The sequence below is a fragment of the Colossoma macropomum genome, unplaced genomic scaffold, assembly GCF_904425465.1.
Source record: "Colossoma macropomum unplaced genomic scaffold, Colossoma_macropomum, whole genome shotgun sequence".
NCBI classification, from domain to species: domain Eukaryota; kingdom Metazoa; phylum Chordata; class Actinopteri; order Characiformes; family Serrasalmidae; genus Colossoma; species Colossoma macropomum.
This window is the reverse complement of record NW_023494801.1, coordinates 35,705,752-35,727,723: the sequence shown is the minus strand read 5'-3', so window position 1 is coordinate 35,727,723 and position 21,972 is coordinate 35,705,752. Positions and strand designations below refer to the sequence as shown.

The following is a 21,972-nucleotide window of genomic DNA, read 5'->3' as shown; positions in this document are numbered from 1 at the left end:
TGACATTTTTCTTTACTGACGAGCTGTTTTAGCTTTTATTTCCTCAAGCACGTCTTGTTTCTCCTCTGTTCTCCTACAACAGCACTTAGAAGTTGCCGTTATGTTGGTTAATGAGCTGAGTGTGTGTATAAGTGATTTGTTGCATGTGAGACCAAACATGTTTATAGAAAATATCATTCATTCTATATCTGCCTTTTAGCAGGAAAATGACCGTCAGAGCGGTCCAGGCATGTTATGTGTCGTGTTATGAATTCCTACCACAGCATGTTGAATAAGAGGATAGCGCAGTCAGAGCCTCACATCACAGTAAAACACGCTTCAATCTTCATTTATGAATCAGCAAACGTGCAACTGCCACTCTATTCACTCGTAACGTCTGTAAATCTGCTGCTGCGCTTTACGAATCTGGCCAATGTGTCCTAATCCACATCTTCAAGTCTGCGGCACCTTAACGAAGACCTGGATGAGGTTTGAGCAGGTTGAGAGAAGTTTTGAGGATGTATTTATGGAAAAAATATTTGGGTGACTATTGACTTCTAGTGTGAGCAGTGTTAGTCTTGTAGCTCCAGTATAATAATCTAAATAAGTACATTTTGGACTACAGTCTTGTTTCGCCTGATCAGTTACGTCAGGAGTGATTGGTAAACTGTGAGGCAAGTGTGTGATGATCAACGACATTTGGGGAAATAGGAAAATTGATTACTTTATATTTACCAGTAGTGCTGTTCAACGCTGAGTTATTAATGATCTGTTGATGTTTTGTTCGTCCTGCAGCTTCTGGCTACAGTGCTGTCGCAGTCGGCTAAAGCTAAAGAGCACCTTCTGGAACAGTCCAAGTCCCTGGAGCATTCGTCCATCACCACAGCTAAGGGTACGCATGAAGAACAGTTTAGAAAGAAGTCTATTATTGATTATATCGCCACGGAAGTGATTTGCATAATGATTATAATATCGCCCCCTGCTGCATGAGTTCCAAATCCCTGTTCATGTGCACACATATAAAACAAACAGGTGTTTTCTGTTGTTCTAGAGTTGCTCTGAAGTTCACCTGTATTCAAAACATCGGGACACTTGATTAGGAGATTCCACACAGTTTGTGAAATGGTTGATTGTAGAGATGTGTTTACAGTGGTGGTGATAGGAACCAGGGGTCGCCATGACTACAACACAAATATAGACATTTTATTTACTATCCAGAACCACCAGTGAACCTACACGAGTCTTCTGAGTTTATATGGAATGTTGATGATGGAAAATAGTGGAAAATCTGAAATAATAAGTTTTCTTTGGGGACTATTTTGCCTCACAGCGCCCTGCATGTATCCCTCCACCATGAATGGAGTTTAGGTTCTCTAAACTATCATAAAACAGTGTCTCAGTCATCAGGCAGTGAATTCATAACCATTTCATGTAGGAACTTTCTGTGAGGGAGCTTTTAGAGGTGGACGTCTGGTTCCTATCACCACCACTGTGAACAGTTCGGACTCGGTAAGTTTCGGTTTCACACCAAAACACTCTGAATGACTCTGTTTACATCTTAAGCATTTAATTATGCAGGAATTTTTCGCACTCATATTTAATATTAGGGGCGGACAATATGATGATACTGTGATTTATTAAGTATAGTTTTAAGTATAGTGTTTTTTTCTATATCGCCCACCCTTAATATTATTTAGCAAACTGTTTAACATTAAATCAGTCTTCTGTCAGTTTCCCATCACGTCTGATTATTTATCAGTTAGTGGCCGATATCTGATTACGTCACCCCTCCGTCCAGGCCTATCTTTTCATGAATCGAGTTCTGCTGTAAAAGCTCGGTGTGAGGTGTTACAGTACTGAGAGTTTGGCCGCTCTACTGTACCAGATGGCCGTGGGAGGAGGAGCAGGGGCGAGAGGATTGGCTAAGGAGGCCAGTTGGTCAAGCAACAGAAAAGTGGATTGGTTCTGCCACGTTAACGCGCCAACGTGTGCGTGTTTCCTGCAGGTCCCACCTCGCGCAGCCAGAGCGTGTCGAGCTGTCCTCTCCACGAGCAGCCGTACTCAGAGTCTCAGAGGAAAGACGCTCAGTCCGAGGGGAAGGTAAGAGGGGCTGAACCTGCTCTCACACACACGGACAGGTGCGCCTTCACCTTCACACACGCTGATCAGGATGCTGCCGCAGCACTTCCTGTCTCAGCTCGCTTCATCTGTGCTGCAGGCTTTGGGCTGCAGGAGAGACACGGTGAGTGGCAGTCCTCTCTCTCTCCCTCTCTCTCTCTCTCTCTCTCTCTCTTCTCTCTCAGTCTCAGTCTTTTTCTCTCTCAGTCTCTCTCTCTCTCTCTCTGTCTCTCAGTGTCTCTCTCTCTCTCTTTCTCTCTCTGTCTCTCTCTCTCTGTCTCTCTCTCTCTTTCTCTCTCTCTCTCTCTTTCTCTCTCAGTCTCTCTCTCAGTGTCTCTCTCTCTCTGTCTCTCTTTCTTTGTTTCTCTCTCACTCTCTCTCTTTCATGCTCTCTCTCTCTCTCAGTCTCAGTCTCTTTCTCTCTCAGTCTCTCTCTCGCTCTCTCTCTCTCCTCTCACTGCCCATTAGGGCTACGTGATTTTGACATAACGTGATGATCGATAAAGCTGTCGGGTATCACCGTGACGATAAGAGAAGCGATAAATTATGATTATGATAATTAAGATGGACTTTTCTTGCTCGATTTTTCGTTCCACCTTAAAACGTGCCGCAGTAACATTCTGGCACATTTAGGCACTGGAATGTAATCACCACAGCATTTAAAGGTGGGACGGAAGATTCGAGTAAGACGCTTTGTCAGAAACTGTTAATGTAAATCACTGTAAGTGCTAACAAACGATCATTGTGGTGGGTTTTTAGATGAGCTACTGAGAAAACACACTGCAGAGAATGATCAGTGACATGGGGGTTATTTTTTAACAAGGTGTGGCCACAAATTACTGTACTGAGGCCATGAATTAATATATTCAGACCACACATTACTTTATTTAGGCTACAAATTACTATAATTAGGCCACAAATTAATATTTTGAGGCACCAATTACTATATTGAGGCCACAAATTACTATGTTAAGGCCACAAATTAATATGTTGAGGCCACAAATTAATATATTGAGGCCACAAATTACTATATAGAGGCCCTAAATTATTATATTGAGGCCATAAATTAATATGTTGAGGGCACAAATTACTATGTTAAGGCCACAAATTAATATATTAAGGCCACAAATTAATGTATTGAGGCCACAAATTACTATATTGAGGTCATGAATTCATATATTCAGGCCACAGATTAATATACTGAATTACTCTTTTACTGTACTCCTACTAATCCCTGGCTGAAGACCCAGTGAGTTACTACACTGTAATAATTACACAGCTTACCTGAAAAATTGAGAAACCAGGTTAACTTATAATGTTGAGTTCAGCTTCAAATAATAAGTAAACAAATGTAAAACAAATTATTCAGTAAGTTCAATGAAGTTAAGATTAAGAAGTCAAGTTAATCATGTTACTGTTTAAGTTTAAAAGCTGCTTAATGTGATTCATTGATTATGTGTCGTTTATATGATTTGATCTGTTCTGTCATCACAGAAACTCTTATTGCGATAATGATAAACATATGAAATGTTAATGTTCTCACTGTAATATATACACATATAACTGACACATCAGACCACTGATGACCACCCTGCTCTCTCGGCTCGCTCCGCCTGCACGAACTTTATGCAAATGAGTTGAGTGCCGATCAGTCAGACTGTTGCATATGTGGTACCGTAACCGACGGTGTCACTCCGGTGGGCACACGGTGGACCACTGAGCGGGGGATTAAATAAAAACACAAGACTTTATTATGTTAGATGCTTTTTAAGTGTAAAAATAGGTCGTTTTGGGGCTCAGAACTGCATTCGTAAACAAAAGATGGTTCTTTAAGTGTTCTTTAGTAAAGACAGGGGTTCTATATTAAATCCTGAACACTAAAATAATTCAGATTGATGCAGAATGTATTGTATATGGTTCTCTATAGCACCAAAAAGGGTTCTGCTATTGTTACAAGCTTGACATTGTAATAAGAGCAGAACTATTTCTGGTGCTACATAGAACGCTTATCAAAAAGGTTCTATATAGAAACATATACACACGTTCTCCATCAATCTGAAGAACCACGTAACCATGCAGAGAACCACTTAAGCATGCAAATGGTTCTTGGCGTTTTCATAGAACCATTGTCTTCACTAAAGAACCCTTAAAGAACCTTCTTTCATTTTAAGAGTGTTACTTTTCATAACCTAATGTTTTAAAACAGAACCATAAAATATTAGGCTGGAGTGACGACGGCGTGTGTGGAGTCCGTAATAAATCATCATAATAATTAATGAATTAAAAATATAATTATTATGTATTATGGTACAGTTATGTTCCCTGACGAAAGGTACTGAAGATGTAGCCTTAAGGGTTCTGCCTCACTGACAGTTCAGTACCTTTTTTTCTGTGTAGATCTTTACTACAGTCAATTTACTTTAAGGTTCCAGGGCTGTTTTACAGAAACTTCCTCTCTTTCAGTCTTAACGTAAGATCTTTTAGGTCAAATTAGATCTTTCACAAATCCATATTACAGAAGCAAATCTGATCTCAATTTAGGAGTCTTATAGCTTCTTATGTCCAGTTAGGAAATCTTAACCTACTTGATCAAAGTTGACAATCAGCTGTCATGTCTGTTTCCTAGCAACCGACCACAAACACACACAGCTGAAACTTAATCAAAATAATCTTAGCCAGACAGCTACCATTACTGATACTCAAACAGAACTAAAGAGTGATAGACTGTAAGTAGTGAATACTGTGAGAGCGCCCCCTGCTGTTTATCAGAGCGTCGCCGCTCCCCAGTTTCAGTCTCCATTTCCCAAACGCTTTAGCCGAGCGCGCTAACGTTACTCCTCCTAATAAACAGACACACGTTCAGCTCCGTCTCCTCATTATTCACCACCATCACTGTAATATTTCATCATCAACATTAACACACGAAGGTGATCAGAGGGGCGGTGGAGATCGAGTCTGCAGCGTCTGAGATCTTTAAAACGCAGAGTTAGAAAAGAAAATCATCTCACAGTGAAAGCAGCGTTTTACAGTAGAGATAAATGGAGCTCATTATGCTGGTAGTGAACTATGCTGCTGACTCAGCTGCCTAAAAACCATAGAAACGGACCTTAAACAGAAGTGAGGACCCTGTTGGGGTTCATCCTAAAGTTAGGACAGGATTTAGGAGGTTCAGTCTAGTTAGGATGTTTGTGTGATGCTGTTTTCTTATCTGGAGTTCATGATGAGATTATGAAGTCAGGAACTGTTATTCTGGAACAGCTACTGTCCTGAATTCAGTCCGTACTGAAGTCGTCATGGTGACTGAACAGATCAGATCTAAGGGTTAAGAAGTTTCTGTAATACGGCTCCAGATCTTTTTTTACATTATTTTTGGCAGTAGCAGTGAAACAATCCTTGAGTCTTGGGGTGCCGCTGCGCCCTCAGCACCTGTACTTACTGCGTCCCGTTTAATATGATATTGTTTCCCTCTAAATAAAACCTGTGCAGCCTTTAAAACAGTAAACAAACAACAGAAAACGTGCTGATTTTAAAAAGCTAGCTATCCCCAAATGGGCGGTGTGTCTGTCCTCCTCTCTCTCCTCTCCTCTCTCCAGCTCCACTACACTGACTCCTCCTGTAGGTGTTCCTCTGCGTCCTGGCCAAGCTCCTCATCCGTCATTCTCTACCATCTCTTCTTTCATTTGCTGCTTTTAGAAACCCATTCCAGACTTTTTATTTAGCCTGCGATTTCTGTTCAGGAGGTACCAGCAGTGTAGACTCTTTTTATTTGGTGTGGCAATAAAACGAAACGAGTGTGTGAGAGTTAGAGCCTGATTTTTTGAGATTTCCACCATCCTGACTGCCTTGGATCTTGTGAAGCTCCCAGATGGAGCGCAGTGGAACTAATTCAGCAGTTCCAGCATTTGCTTTGAGAGAAATCTGATGGCTTCGGGTTTGTGAAGTGCTGAGTGGCTTCATGCCTGAAGACCAGATCTTACTGGCCATCTGACCAGCTCTGCTCGGTCTTTCCTTTCAAAAAAAGAAACGCTGTACAGTTTCCACCAGCCAGAGATTCACTATATGTCCAAAAGTTTGTAGACGCCTGCTTTGGAGAACCGACAGTCCACAGTCCAATGCTGTGGAACTTGGCTTTGGGCGTGGTGACCTTAGCCTTGTAACTTCTCCAGAGAATCCCATCCACAGTGCTTTTAAGGCTGAGATGATTAGCAGTTTTGTAAAAAAAATATAAATTTGGACAAAATTCTCAATAAATATTGATTTTTTTATTGTCTAAATACATTGGTATTTTACAGTAACATTCTGCATATCTAGGGCAGTTCTTATTTTCACCTGGGGGGGGGGCAAAGCCTAGCAACCTTTTCACACTTTTACAAGTTTTACATAAAAAACTAATTTTGAAAACTTAACATCAGAGGTCACGGTTGCTCTTGTAGTTTGTTTACTTCTTTTAGTGCTCAAAGCTTCGAGCTGAAGCAGAGCTTCACAGCACCTGCTCTAGAGCTCCCCTCCAAGTCAGCGATGGTCTAGTTTAGCAGAATGGGCTGTTACCCCATTATCCATTAAAAATTTACATGACAACTAAACATTAAAGGGGAATTTTTCAACATTTCTGATAATAAATTCGTTAAGATTTAAAGTCATTCAGGCAGTTTCTGAAGTGAAATGGTGCATTAACGATGCACTTAACTGTAACTTACCAACTCGGATTTCTTTACAGTGGGCTTTAAATAGCCAAACCCGCAGATGAGAAGTGTTATGCAGACACTTTTGGACATATATACTGTCTCCTCCCTGAAAGGAACAGACTCTGAGCTTCTCACTTCTCTGTGAGAGTGGGCAGTGCTTAGCATGTTAGCTTCGACTGCTATCATATTGGCAGATTGCTCAGCTCCTCAGTGCCTTCTTTCCACAGTGCATGCATGTGACGGTGGGTGAGAGGACTCGTAGACGTCCTCAGGGTTCATGTAAAGCAACGCCAACTCGTATCTGATCTGTCTTGTCCCCGTTGCCCTATTGGCCTTTGGCTCTCAGAGGCCAGCGCTGCGTTTACTCCCACATCTGTGCGCTGTCGTGTTTGGTTGAGAAAAATTTGTCCCGGAGGCAGAGGCAGAGCAAGCCTCGGTACGTTTCCATGTCTGGCTGGCCAAGGCCCTTTTTGATCACTGTGATCTGACCAGCATCGAATTAAGCACGATTACATCGGCCCTATAAGTGCAGCTTCCAGATATCGATCAGATCTCATTTCCACATACGGTATTTACATATTACACAAACTGGAGCAAAGTCAGCTTTTACTTCTGCACATCTGAGACATTAACGTCTGTTTCAGTGTCAGAAACTGACAAAGGTAACAGATGTTTTTCCTCACAAAATAAAAAGAATAAAATACCTCTGTCTATATCTATTTACAAGCACAAGAGCATGGATTGAAAGTTTAGAATTTGGCTCCAATAGTCCAATCAATACTGAGTATAAATACTAGAGTCCAAATCAATACTGAGTATAAATACTATAGAGTCCAAATCAATACTGAGTATAAATACTAGAGTCCAAATCAATACTGAGTATAAATACTATAGAGTCCAAATCAATACTGAGTATTAACACTATAGAGTGCAAATCAATACTAAGTACAAACACTATCAATTCCAAATCAATACAGAATACAAATACTGTACTATAGAGTCCAAAACCATACTGAGCACAAATACTATCAAGTCCAAAATAATACTGAGTACAAATACTATCAAGTCCAAATCAATACTGAGTGCAAATATTATAGAGTCCAAAACAATACTGGGTACAAATAATATAGAGTCCAAATTAATACTGAGATCAAATACTGTAGAGTTTAGTACAAATCTGAGAACAGATACTATTGAGTCCAAAATAATACTTAGTTAAAATACCATAGAGTCTAAAACAATGCTTACTACAAATACCATAGAGACCAATACAATACAGAGTACAAATACTAGAGTCCAAAACAAATCAGATTACAAACACTAGAGTCCAATAGGAAGTACAAAACAATAGAATCCAGTACAAATCAGAGGACGAATACTAACAAGTTCAAGAAAAATTCAGGTACATATAGTACCGAGTTCAAGACAGTGCAAATAGTGTCGAGTCCATAACCGAGACAATAGAAACAAAGTTGCTCTAGCTGGTTATCAATCAAGATTTACTAATATAGCGCTTTTTACAGCAGGCAATGTCACAAAGCAGCTTTACAGAAAATCTGGGTCAAAGCCCCAGTGAGCGTCCCCAAGGGCAACAGTGGCAAGGAAAATCCCCCTAAGGGCAAGATGAACAATCCTTGAGTGGAACCAAGACTCAAAAGAGGAACCCATCCTCCCACCTGCTCATTCTCAGCAAATGAGCTACATTGTTTATTAAGCCTTATGAAGCCCATATGTGGCTCAGGTGTTAACGTTAACTAATTATCTCCATTTTAACAAGTTTCATGAAACTTGTTTGACAAAGTTGAGACGGTTGCAGCTGAGTACCAATGAAGTTGTTTGCAGGAGGTGCACATGATGCAACATGAGTGAAGTTTAAGTTCATGTGTGATCAGACTGGGTGAGTCTCCGGTAAGAGTGTGTGTTTGTGGTGCTCAGTTTTCTGGCCCCTCCCCTGACCCCTTAGCGATGGGACTGAGACAGTGACCCACTGCCTCATATCTTCTCTTCTAGAGCTCAGAGGCCGTTATCGAATGGCTGAGCGAATTTCAGCTGCAAGTCTACGCTCCAAACTTCATCAGCGCCGGCTATGACATTCCCACCATTAGCCGAATGACCCCAGAGGTAAGAGCCAATCCCTCCCCCAGCGCTCCCCAAAACACCTCCAACGGTCCGGGCTCCTCCGTCACGGCCAAAAACGAGCCTGCAGCTCACACGGCCGAGAGCAGGGCATCACGGGAGCCTGAATCTGATTGGTCCCGCTTCCCACGGCGTGAGTGGGCGAGCTGAACTCTCACAGCCAGAACTGGCAGAGTCACGGCTGTGGGACGGCACGGTCCATATGGTCCTCTCTTATTTTGTGCGTCTCTTTTTGTCTGTTCCCCTGTGTGAATCTGTTCCTCCCCAGTGCTGGATGGTCAGTTATTGTGTATATTGTGTTGTACATGTGTAGAAACGTTGGTAATCCTTCACTGTTCATAAGGCTACATAACACCCACATAAGCTCACCATGACAACTGACGTTTATAAAGGCTTATTCAGACGGGCGTCTATAATAACGGCTGTGTTTGTCAACTTTGAAGTCATGACACGTTTTGGGATGAAATAACATAATAACTTTATAATACATAATAAATAGAAAAGTGCATTTTCTATAGAAATTGCAGAGATTGCGCAGCTTAAGCAGTTCCCAGGTGTTTGCTAGGATTTTGCTGTGCTGCTCCAGGTGGTTGCTAGGGCATTGCTAGGTGGTCGCTCCGGTATTTCTGGGGGTTGCAGGGTGCAGGTAGGTGCTTGCTATGGAGTTACGTATGGCTGCTAGGGTGTTGATAGGTGGTTGCTATGGTGTTCAATGTAGTTGCTAAAGTGATGCTAGATGGTTGCTGAGGTGTTGCTGTGGTGTTGTTAGGTGGATGCTATGATATTCCATGTGGTTGCCAGTGTGTTGCTAGGTGGTTGTTCTGGTATTCCAGGTGGTTGATACAGCATTGCTAGGTGGTTTCAACAGTGATCTATGTGGTTGCTAAAGTGGTGCTGTGTGGTTGCTATGGTGTCTCTGGTGGTTGTTACCACATGGTTCCACATGGTTGCCTGGGTGTAGCCGTGCGATTGCTGTGATATGGTGGTTGTTAGAATGTTGCTGTGATTTTGCTCTGGTATCTCAGGTGTTTGCTACAGCATTGCTAGGTGGTTGCTAAAGTGTTGCTAGGTGGTTGTTCTGTTATCCCAGGTTGTTGCTACAGCATTGCTAGGTGGTTGCTAAAGTGTTGCTAGGTGGTTGTTCTGTTATCCCAGGTTGTTGCTAGAGTGTTGACAGGTGGTGATTACGGTGTTGTTAGGTGGTTGCTATGATAATCCATGTTATTGCCAGAGTGTTGATGGGTGGCTGCTATGACATTTCACAGGGTTGCCTGGGTGTTGCTGTGTGATTGCTGTGGGATCACAGGTTGTTGCTAGAGTGTTGCTAGGTGGTTGTTATGGTGTTGTTAGGTGGTTGCTGTGATATTCCATGTGGTTGCTAGGGTGTTGGTATGTGATTGCTATGGCATCCTAGGTGGTTGCTAGGATTTTGCTGTGGTGCTCCAGGTGGTTGCTAGGGCATTGCTATGGTGTTACGTGTGGCTGCTAAGGTGTTGCTTGGTGGTTACTATAGTATCCCAGGTGGTTGCTAAAGCCACCAGCCTGACGTGGTGATCTGTGTCATTGTCAGCACGTTGTCAGTGTGACATACACTGAGCTACAAAATCTGTCATTCATCCCATAAAGTGTCACGAAAACCTAATGTCCAAAATTTTTGTGAACTTGACATCAAAGCTGAGAAATACAATCTTTTTGACAGATGACGCCTATTGGAATATGTGTTTATAAAGGTTTATGTAGGTTTATGTCAGATGTCATGAAGGGCAAATGTAGATGTGATGTAGCTTTATGGACACTGACCTACAGTGAAGTGTTACTGCAGTGCTTTCTAATGGAATTTTAATAATGTACTTGCAGGTTTTGAGTGTTAACCATTTAAAAACATATTTACTACACAGATTAGTCCTTTTTCTTGCCTTTGTGAGCACTTACCCCTAATGCTTTATCCATTTTTCACTTGAGGTCGACTGTGTTGGCTTAATTATGCTAACCTATTTACTGCTGATGATTTAAGCTACAGAATACTGTACGTGTACTGGGTGGAAAAGTCTGAGGGTCCTCTGAAAATGCTTCTTTTCCTCACTTACTGCTGGTATTGTTTTGCTTTCCTCATTGCTTTGGAGGGCTTTTACATCGTCATTTCAAAAAACCCCGTCAATCACTTATACATAAACAACATGAATGCATTGACTGATTTGTATCTATTTTACTGTATGAATGTTTATTTCTGTGTATGTTTACAGTGCGTGGTTGCGTGAAGAGGGTATTGGGGCTGCTCTGATGGTAGGTTGGGATGCTTTATGCTTTTTTTTTAGGACCTGACAGCCATTGGCGTGACTAAACCAGGTCATCGCAAGAAGATGACCTCAGAGATCAACAAGCTCAGCGTGACGGAGTGGACGCCTGACCAAAAACCTGTGAGTGCCACACAAGCAATCAGAACCAATATAAAAATAAATAAATACAGTCAGAAACCTTAATGGTGTGTGTGTGTGTGTGTGTGTGTGTGTGTGTGTGTGTGTGTGATTCTCAGGCTAATCTCGGCGAGTGGTTAACCATGATCGGGCTGAGTCAGTACTACCAGGTTCTGGTCCAAAACGGCTACGAGAACATTGAGTTCATCACTGACATCACCTGGGAGGACCTGCAGGAGATCGGCATTACGAAGCTCGGTAGGAGAGAAAACGATTAAAAGATGTTAATGATCACAATCGAGCATTTTTCATCTAATAATAATGCACATTTGAGGTATTTTTGCTGTTTTAGTTCAGTTCCTTTTACTATCCGCTGTTTTAGAGCCAGGTGTACTAAACATATAACGCAAGAATAAAAACGCATCATTAGCAGCATCCACTAAAACACACAGTACAGCTCATATATTAAATCTAGTAATCTAAAAATATTACCAAAAATTCAGTATCAGTCTCACTTTCTGGGCGACGTGACAGATGAATATGTCACTTAAGGGAGTTTGGACGACGCCGATTATTTTTGTTTGCCACCTTAATAATGTTGTAGAGATGAATTATATTTCTTATATTGAGTTCCTAAATAAAGAAATCATAGAAAAAGTTCAAACAGATTCAATAAATGACTTATAGAGGAGGCTCATGATCTTCCTATCCATGCTGAACGTTTTACTTTCTTAAGAAGTGCAATCTCTGCTGCCTTTTTTACAAATTATATCAGTGTTCACTTCAGCTTATCATCAGTAACTGTCCCCGTTTATTTAGAACTGTCAACAAATTCAGTTGCTGTACTGTACATCAATACAGGTGATGGAGACTGGGGCACTTTATGGAAGTCAATTTTCATATCATTTGCTTTTGTAATGTTTCATTTCAAATTCGTATCTATACACCATTTCACAAAGTCCTCGGCCATCGGGCCATGTTCAGTCTCCTCATCTTGTATCAGGCCAACAATCACTGTATCATCTGCAAAACTGAAATCATATCTGTCTTGGTATGACTTTTATAGTCATCTGTGTAAAGGATTGCTTTGATGCACTAGATGGCACTGTGTGTGTTTTACTCACTAAATGGGTAGAAGAAGTCTGGCCATTCACTTACAACAGCAGAGCTTGATCACTAATCGTTGATATAAAATTATAATAAAAATATAGCTAATTATAATATTATAATAAAAAATGTAGAGTGACACATTCGACACATTTAGTAGATGAGTTGAAGTTCCTTATGGTACAGCAGAAAGTTAAAAGATTTAACTTTTCTATTTTAAAGTTTTTTGCATTTCTCATCACCTCAATTTGGTGAAATTTCACTTTCTCATTATCGATATTTTTCGGTTTTTGCTGTTTTTAATTGGAGAATAAATCTGTATACTATACTGTGTTACACTGTATTCTGTTATTGCATACTGTATACTGTTAATGTAGACATTAACTTTAATGATTTCATTGTAAATGCTAAGGAAGTGGACCAAAACAACAAAATATTATTTACAAACTGTCACAAAATGTTTGCACAAGTAAAAAATTACAGTGGTTGTCAAGGTGTTGTGGTAATGAGATAAAATTACAAAAAATAATTTTATAGCATATTTTTATTTTAAGAAGTAGCTTTAAAAATACCTATACAGAAGTTGTGGTGATGAGAATTCAGTCACGGAAATAAGAAAATGTTACTAAAAATGAATGTAAAATCAGTTTAATTATTCAAATCTACTTTTGAGTATTCAATCAGGTATCATTGTTTGTAAATAAAAAAAGAAATAATTAAATTTTAGCCATTTTACTTTTAATGTTTGTGAGAATAACCAATGTACCTGCCCAAATCTGTCCAGGCCACCAGAAGAAGCTCATGCTGGCTGTGAAGAAGCTGGCGGAGATGCAGAAAAGCTCTGAAACTCGAAACACGCGCAAGAAACCTCCGTCCTTGCAGGACATGGTGGCTATTGAGAGCCCTCCACCGGACAGCGGAGAGTGCATGTCTCCAAAGATGACCACCTTCCAGGTAGGGATGGGAATATCACTACCAGCTGATCTACCGAACAATAAAAACAAAAATACAGCTCTGCTTAAACAATATCATTTTGCTTCCAAACTGCTAGTTAATGAATACTAAGATGAATTCGATTAGCTGTATATTTGAATAACCACAGCCATCCCAACTTCCAGGACAGCGAGCTGAGCGGGGAGCTTCAGGCCGCCCTGAGCCGCCCTGTAAATGTCCAGGATGGACCTGAGGTCCGAAACAACGCCAATGGGGGTCCGGTTCCCCAGCAGCGCTCACGCAGTCTGCATGAGAACAGCATCAACAAGAGCCGGGACTCAGAGGAACCGAGTGGTCCTCCAAGAAAAGAGGCTCGTACGATGCGTCAGAGCAGCCAGGCGGGAGGCCAGAGAGGAAGTGTTTCACAGCCAAAACCGCGACAGTCTTACCCACAAGGCAGTGGTCCTCCTTATACTCCACCTCAGACTCCAACCAAGACCAAGCCGCCTTCCTCTCAGACCATGGCATCCTCTCAGACCAAGCCCAGACCGAGCCCCCAGCTTCTGCAGCAGACGGAAAGACCCATGTCCCCTCGCTCTATGCCTCAGTCTCCAACTCACAGAGGGCATCCACAACCAGCCCCACAGCCTGTGGAGAGTGTAGAAGCAGTGCAGTCAGCACCAGCTGTCTCTGTGCCTCTCCTGTGCCTGCCACCCGAGGGTGACACTGACGATGGAAATGAGCAAGGTACACCGAAGAAGCGAGCTCACAGTCTGAACCGCTATGCTGTTTCCGATAGCGAAACAGAGCGCGACGAGGTAAACGTGCCAGACACAGGTGGCAAATACGCAACTGTCCAGCATCGGGTGGGCCGAAGCAACTCCATGAAAGGGCAGGCAGACAAGAATGTGAACCGCAGCCAGTCTTTTGCTCTTAGGCAGAAGAAGAAGGGTCCTCCGCCGCCTCCGCCCAAACGCTCCAGCTCAGCTATCTCCAGCTCCAGCAGCAACCTGACTGAGGTGCCTAAAGAAACAGGCACAGGTGGTCACCTGCTGGATGTCAACTACCAACCACAGAGACGTGCCAGTGACCTGGGGGGCACCGTGGACACGGGAAGCGCGGGCAGTGTAAGGAGCATTGCTGCCATGCTGGAGATGTCCTCCATAGGAGGGGGAGCTAAAGGCCTGGCTCAGAAATCTACAGGACATTATTTGCAGGTAAGCAAGACTGAATCAGAAATGCTGAAATCAGCAGGTACCATAAGTGCAGAAACATGGCGAGACTGAAAATAGGACTTTTAAATGATATTAAAATCCAGTCCTCAGAGCAATAATTTTGTGCAAAATCAAATTGAACCAAGAGATTTAGTTAGTGTGAGTAAAAAGTACTGAAAGTTTATGGAAGTTTGTGTTTTGTAGCTAAAAACTGTAGTCGCAATTGTCTTAAACCTTTCACTTTGCACCTTTGCACAAATCCTTGATAGATTTGTTTTCCTCAGGTGGGTACAGCAGGCGGGAAGCAACACGATGCCATTGGTCTGGATGGAGAGGTCGTGAACCGGCGCAGGACCATCAGTGGGCCAGTCACTGATCTGGTGGCCGCAGCTAAGAGAGGTCCACAGCAGCCTCAGCCTATGCAGATCCAGCAAGTCCAGCAGGTCCAGGACAGACTGTCAAATGAACCTCAGCCAAGCTCTACCGGCAACTCAGCCGAAAATCTGCCGTTCGCCGAGGATGGGAACCTCACCATCAAGCAGAGACCCAGACAGGGCAAGGGTGAGGGTGAGGATGGAGTAGATGGTATATATTCCCTGCCACAAGAGGAGCTCCCCAACATGGATGGTACAAGCACTCTTAAGAGGAGGACCTGGAGCTCCAAGCAACACCAAGAGGAAGCCAAGTTCCACCTCATTGAGTCCAACACGGTGAAGCGAAGACCCAAGAGCAGGGAGAACAAGGAGTCTGAGGAGCCGCAGCAGCAAGAACCACAGGCCGTGCCTTACCAGAACGGTACCGGCACCATCAAGAGACGCCCAACATCTGAGGTGACTGTGTCTGAACAGCCTAGGCCACAGGAGCATGTAGAGAACAAGCCTCGCAGGGACAGCGCAGACCTAGAGGGCCAGCTTAATGAAAGCACGGCTCGCAAACCTGCCAAACCTCCGGTGTCACCCAAACCCGTTCTGGCCCAACATTTGAAGAAGCAGGGACCTCCGGCTGCCGTGACCAAGAAAGCCCCTTTTCCTGGACCAGGGGCACCTGGCAGTCCAGGTACTACACAGTGTGGCCCTTTCTCTTGCCCTGTCTTTACACAATTATGTGAGTATCCTCTCAAAGGCTTGATGCCTTTCTCTTCTTGTTGGATCAAAATGTGCTCAGGTGAGTTTCTCTTCCCATCTCTCTCCCTCTCTCTCTCTTTTATGTAGTTGAAGGGAAGAAAATGCCTCCTCCAGTTTCTCCGAAACCCACCCCTCCTCCCACGGCTCCCAAGCCGTCGAAGAACATTCTTCAGTCCATAAACGCGACGCCCAACCAGACCCCAGTGCCGTCTCCAGCAAGGCAACCGGTCACGAAGATCGAAAGCCCAGCTTTGACCACAAACCCAGTCAAATCCCCAACTCCACCGGCCCAAAGCCCCCAGACTCCACACACGCCGCAGACCCCGGTGACGCCACAAACCCCGCAGACGCCCCAAACCCCCCAGACCCCTGTGCCTCCCCCTGTGAAGCCTCCTCGCTCCTCCATCAGCGGGGTGTCTATGGACAGTGGCAGTGGCGGATCAGGGCCGGGATCGGGGGTCATGACTGCGGACGCTGTGCAGCAGAAGATTGAGGAGACTAGCGCCTCGCTGGCTGCAGCATTACAGGCTGTGGAAGAGAAGATTAAAGAAGACAGGCACAGAGAGTGAGTCCCATACATGCTATGAATATCATACATGCAGCCATGGTCAGGGGCGTAACTGTGAATTTATGATATGAAGGAATGGAAATGGACCCGTGCAAAAATACACTGTAAAGTAGTGGTCTGGCCCTGGAGGTCTACCTTCCTGCAGAGCCTAGTGTCAACCACAGTTTGCTTCACCCGCTCCAGCTAATCTCTTTTCCTAAGTACCTGATTGGCTGGATCAGATGTATTAGAGTACAGTAAGGAGTGGGGCAGCTTATTGGAGACAGGTTGGAACAAAACTCTGCAGGGAGGTAGATCAGGGTTGGAGACCACTGCTGTAGAGGTTTAGTCAACATGATCCGTAGGTGTACACAGTATCCACTTGGAAACCACTAAGATCTGCATGTACCAACTTAAAGATGCACAGTGATACATAATAGATGAGTGTGTTTAGATGAAGGTGATACAAAAAGGGAAACAGTTTTATTGAAAATCAATTCTGAACAGCTAATGCAGTTGAAAGGGTCTGTTTCAGGTCTGGCAGTCGTCCTGAAAGTCCACACTTTGGTGTCATGTCGATAAGACATGTAAATGAACCTCTCCACTCTGATCCTGGTCTATATCTATAAGACTTACTGTGAGCTACAAGCATGAATAAAACCTCACCGCTATGAGCAGCCAGGGGGCGGTATTCACAAGTCTAATCTCAGATCAGAATCCTTTATGATGATCACCGTCCGCTGTCTGAGTCTAGATCAGCACTCTGGCTCCCGAGGTGGTTTGTGAATACAGATCCTGTTGTCTAAAGTGGCTGCTCGGAATTTTGTTAATGTTTACAATGTACAGGAAGTCATATTGTCTCCTAAACCAGTTCTTAAACATTTACACTTCACACATATTTATCACTAGAAGGCATGAAGGCCCACAGGGAAATAAAAGTTGGTAACACTTTACAGTAGGGTACAGTTCATAAGGCTACATGACACCCACATAAGCTTGTCATGACAACTGACATAGACCTAGAAAATTTGTATAAATGCTAATTCAAATAAGCATCATCTGTCATAAAGGCTACTTTAGCTGACTTTGATCAAAATTGTCAGATGTAATATAGCAAAAGACGCCTATTGGAACTAGCATTTATAAACATTTATGTAGATCTGTGTCAGTTGTCATGGCAAGCTTATGTAGGTGTCGTGTAGCCTTATGAACCGTACCCTACAGTAAGATGTTACCCTAAACTTTTTTTTGCACTATTTGGAAAAATTTCCACTACAGCTGTATTTGGTTGGCTACCCCACGATCTGGGACATGAATCAGTGACTCCATGTAAACAGATTAGGATAATGTAGCCTGAAATCAGACAGAACAGTGGCAGACGAAGTGGGAAGACTCTACAACACAGTTTTTTGCACCAGTTGCTTGTCAGTAGTGTTTAGTTTTTAAAGTTAAAGGGCAAAACATGAACAAAGCTGCTATTTTTGCGAGGCTTGTATTAATATCGTTTTCCATTTGAAAACATTTTATATTTCCCTTTTTATTATTTATTCACTGATTTTAATGACAAAGCGCCATCACCTGCCCACTGCAGACCACTGGTCCCCCTCAGTATTGGCCCAAAGACCACTGAAGGGACTTCACGGACCACTTGTGGTCCATGTCCAAGTGGTTGAGAAACCCTGTACTAAACAACACCTGCAATCTTAATGCACACCTCGATGCAGTTTGAGCAGGTTAAGAAAAAAATTAGAGATGGATTTTAACAGAAACAGTTTGGGCTAATTAGGTGACTACTGAGTTCTAGTGTTTGTTAGCAGCGTTAGCCTCATTGCTAAATTAAAGAGGCAAAATTTGGACTCCATGTCCCAGCTTGATTGACTACATCTGGGCTAAGCAGAAAATGGTATGAATTTGATCTTTCGCTAAACCATTCCTTTAATTTTAATCGCAATTTAAATTGCAGTCACAGTGCTGCTCAGAAGAATCGTTCGGCTCTGACTGAAGGCAAAAGGTCCAGACTCAGCTGTTCTAACCCTGCTGTCGGGCTGAAGATGGTAGTGGTCCAGTGGTACTGAGGTAGTACATTCTGTGAATGTGTTTGTGTTCCTGCAGCTCGGTGACGGAAAACAAGAGCACAGTGAGCATCCTGGACGACATCGGCAGCATGTTTGACGACCTGGCAGACCAGCTAGACGCCATGCTGGAGTGAAGAGCACAGCCTGCGTCTCTGTGGCACAACCTCAGGACCCAGGAGAGCACAAAAAGGGCACAAATAACCAACCGACTGACCAAACAAACCCACGAAACCCTCAGAACCTCCAAAACCTCCGACCCCCAGCCTCCTGTACCTTCTCCCTCCTGTTCTTCTCCTGCTTCCTGAACATCCCCTCTCTCCTTCTCTCTCCTCCCCGAAGTTGGTTTGCACAACCCCCCCAGGTGAAGTGACCTCAGGGCTGGGCGACGAAGATCATCCAGGGCTTTACGAGGGTGGAGAGGGCAGAGGACGAGTTTTACCAGAAAATAAACTCAGCTGTCTGTTCTTTTCCATTCAAAAACGCTATCGTGAGGAATGAATAGCAAAACAATACCAATAATTACTGTATATGAAATTATAGTATGGTATGTGTACATTGTAAGCATGAGGAAAGTTTGTATCTATAAAGAAAAAATCTCATAGTGAGAGTCATGCATTAGTACAGTAATATATATATAAGTATATATATATATATAAATATATATAAATATTTTATTTTGTTTTTATTTCATGGTAAATGGTACAATACAGTGTTGTTATGTTTCAGAACTCTATGGACTTTCCTGACAGAAATACGGATTTTTCTATGACAAAAACAGAGTTTAAAAAAAGATGCTAAGCTAGCTGTCATATATATATATATATATTAGCTGTGCTCAGTAGAGGGCAGTAGTGAGCCGTGTTGACTTTAGTGATTGGAGTTCCTGTGTAAATCCTGCTCTGCTCTGCGTGCTTGCCTCGAGCTCCCGTACCTCTGTATAGAACCTTTTAGTTCTCTGCTGCCTCATTCCACACGGATGGGTCCGCACGAGGGATGGGCATGAACTCAGTTCAGTTTATTTATTGGCACTGTTTACAAACAACGTCGTCGTCCTGATCCAGACGCAAAAAGGGTTGAAAAGTTGACTGTTCAGTCGGCTGAAATGGTTAAAAACCCAGTCAAGAATTGTGGGGCTATTATGACGGTTTACTGTTTATGTAAAGTTGGTCTTTAACCTCTTAAACTGCAAAGTCTCTCTATATACAACTACGCAAATTACAGTTACTGAAGTAGTTACTGAATAAAGTTGGTGGTTTGTCTTAAACAACAAAAGAACCTCTGAAAAAATAAGGTGGTCATTAGGACCAATCACAGTCGGGGGGGGGTCTCAGAACTAGCGAGGAGGTGATTAGGACCAATTACAGTTGAGGGGAGGTCTCAGAACTAACGTGGCAGTGATTAGGACCAATCACAGTCGAGGGGAGGTCTCAGAACTAACGTGGCAGTGATTAGGACTAGAGGTGGGTAATCCAGGTCCAAAAAGTAAAAACCCTCCACAGGATTTTGTTCCAACTGCCTGAACTCCTTTGCTGCTGGTTTGAGCAAATTAGAGAAGACAAGCAGTTGGAACAAAATCCTGGGGAGGGTTTTTACTTTTTGGACCTGGATTACCCACCTCTAATTAGGACCAGTCACAGTCGGGGGGAGGTCTCAGAACTACCGAGGCGGTGATTAGGACCAATCCCAGTTAAGGGGAGGTCTCAGAACTAACAAGATGGTGATGATGACCAATCCCAGTTAGGGGGAGGTCTCAGAACTACCGAGGTGCTGATTAGGACCAATCCCAGTTAGGGGGAGGTCTCAGAACTAACAAGGTGATGATGATGACCAATCACAGGTAGGGGGAGGTCTCAGAATTAACGAGGTGGTGAGTAGAACCAGTCACAGGTAGGGGGAGGTCTCAGAATTAACGAGGTGGTGAGTAGAACCAGTCACAGGTAGGGGGAGGTTCTCAGAACGAATAGAAAATTGCAAAAATTTGGGCGGTTTTGTTATTTGCTGCATTCAACTAATCAAATTTGTTGTGTCTAATCAAATCCAGCTACTTAAATGACGTTATTATTTGCATATTCATAAATATTAAAATGCCCATCCCTGGTCCGTATGTGCCATCCTGCCCCCGTTTCTGCCCCCCCCTCACCTCGTCCTGCGCAGTGTCTCGTGTGCCTTAACACGACAGGTGACCTCAGCGCTGAAACACACACACGCACACACACGGATGTTGATTCTGGGAGTCAGTAGAGGGCGCTGTGGAGAGATTCTGAACACGATAGAAAACAGTGACCTCAGTCTAAACAAACCCCGGCCTGAGCAGATAACAAAACTGCAGTATCATATAAAAGATAAAAGCCCCGATGACATCACCACAGGTTTACAACAACAGTTTTAGAACAATATTTAGTTCTTTTCATAAATCTGGCGCCACCTAGCCTTTGAAGGCGGTAATACCTCAAGACATAAAAGCTACATGACTTATGTTTACACCAGATTTATTCTTATTCAGTTCTTCTCCGAGTTTAGGAGCAGGATTAGCATTAGCATTGTGATATGTTTACATCATGACAGTAGACTGGCAGTGGCAAACTGGACATTCCATGTTTTTGAATGGAGCAGATGCGGAAAACTCTGCCACCACAATCGGCAACGGCAGCACGCTGCAGCGGTTAGCATGACGTTCCACCAAGAACCGTCACAAGAGAATAATCTAGGTTTTATTTCCTCGGAAACTCTGAAGCACTGAACGCTCATCGTTTGAGCCCAGGGGGTTATTCCACAAAGCAGGATTGCTCAGTTAGCCAGATAACTTAAGCCCAAAGATGAGTACTGTCCAATGGGAATCCTCAGCTCTTTTCCTATTGGACAGGCTTGACTTTGGGCTTAAGTTATCCAGCTAAACTGAGAAATCCTGCTTTGTGGAATATCCCCCGGTGTAGCCGCTGGACAACAAAACCAAAACGTAAATAAAAATAGACTGTTAGAAACATGAACACTTTAAAAACACCTTCCAGGCTAAAACAGTGGCCAACACCTCTCCACATCTGGGGAGGAACACCAGTAATGTGACCATCATGGCACTGTTTACACGACTGTTGTTACACCAGTTCATTGCCAACATGTTAGTCTTGCAAGCCAAACTCCTGCCCACTGTCAGAGAGCCAATCCGTCACTTACCATGACCAAGAACAGCCAACTTTGACAGGAAGGGGCCGTTTGACTGACGCATATTAACCAATCACAATCAACGCAGCCGCAACAAAAACAAACCCACAGCAAACTCATGAGAATCTCTCAGTCAGAAGCTACTAAACGCTTCAGAAACCTCTACATTAACTTTAACATCGGTCTTTTTCAGTCCAGTGAGCATCTCGCACTGAAAGGCTCGGCCACTTTAAGTTTCTCATCTGATAAAACCTGCTGAACAGAAGAGTGTTTACATGGCTGAGAGCCAATCAGAACGCCGCTGACGAGATCCCGAGGCTTGTGGTCAGCTTAACATACGAAGGATCTCAGTCTGCGTGTGGCTGAGAGTATAAACGTGTGAACACAGCGTAGCGACAGAGCTAGCAGTAGCCTTTGGGGAGCGTTTGCTGCTCTCCGTGTTCTTCGTTCTGAGGCTGATGGTCTAAAACTGTAGTGATGT

At 43.3% G+C, this 21,972-nt stretch overlaps 1 protein-coding gene across 1 annotated transcript in view; it reads left to right on the top strand.

Moving 5' to 3' along the window:
• The window catches only part of caskin1 (CASK interacting protein 1), a 161,714-nt gene extending 141,909 nt beyond the window's left edge, over positions 1–19,805 (top strand). The window contains exons 14-22 of the mRNA XM_036589531.1: positions 775–871; positions 1,985–2,079; positions 11,234–11,335; positions 11,452–11,590; positions 13,224–13,393; positions 13,558–14,589; positions 14,871–15,642; positions 15,798–16,275; positions 18,370–19,805. Coding sequence (XP_036445424.1) covers positions 775–871; positions 1,985–2,079; positions 11,234–11,335; positions 11,452–11,590; positions 13,224–13,393; positions 13,558–14,589; positions 14,871–15,642; positions 15,798–16,275; positions 18,370–18,466 — 2,982 coding nt within the window. The 3' untranslated portion in view covers positions 18,467–19,805. The remainder of the gene's footprint in view (positions 1–774; positions 872–1,984; positions 2,080–11,233; positions 11,336–11,451; positions 11,591–13,223; positions 13,394–13,557; positions 14,590–14,870; positions 15,643–15,797; positions 16,276–18,369) is intronic.
• The last annotated feature ends 2,167 nt before the right edge of the window (positions 19,806–21,972 follow it).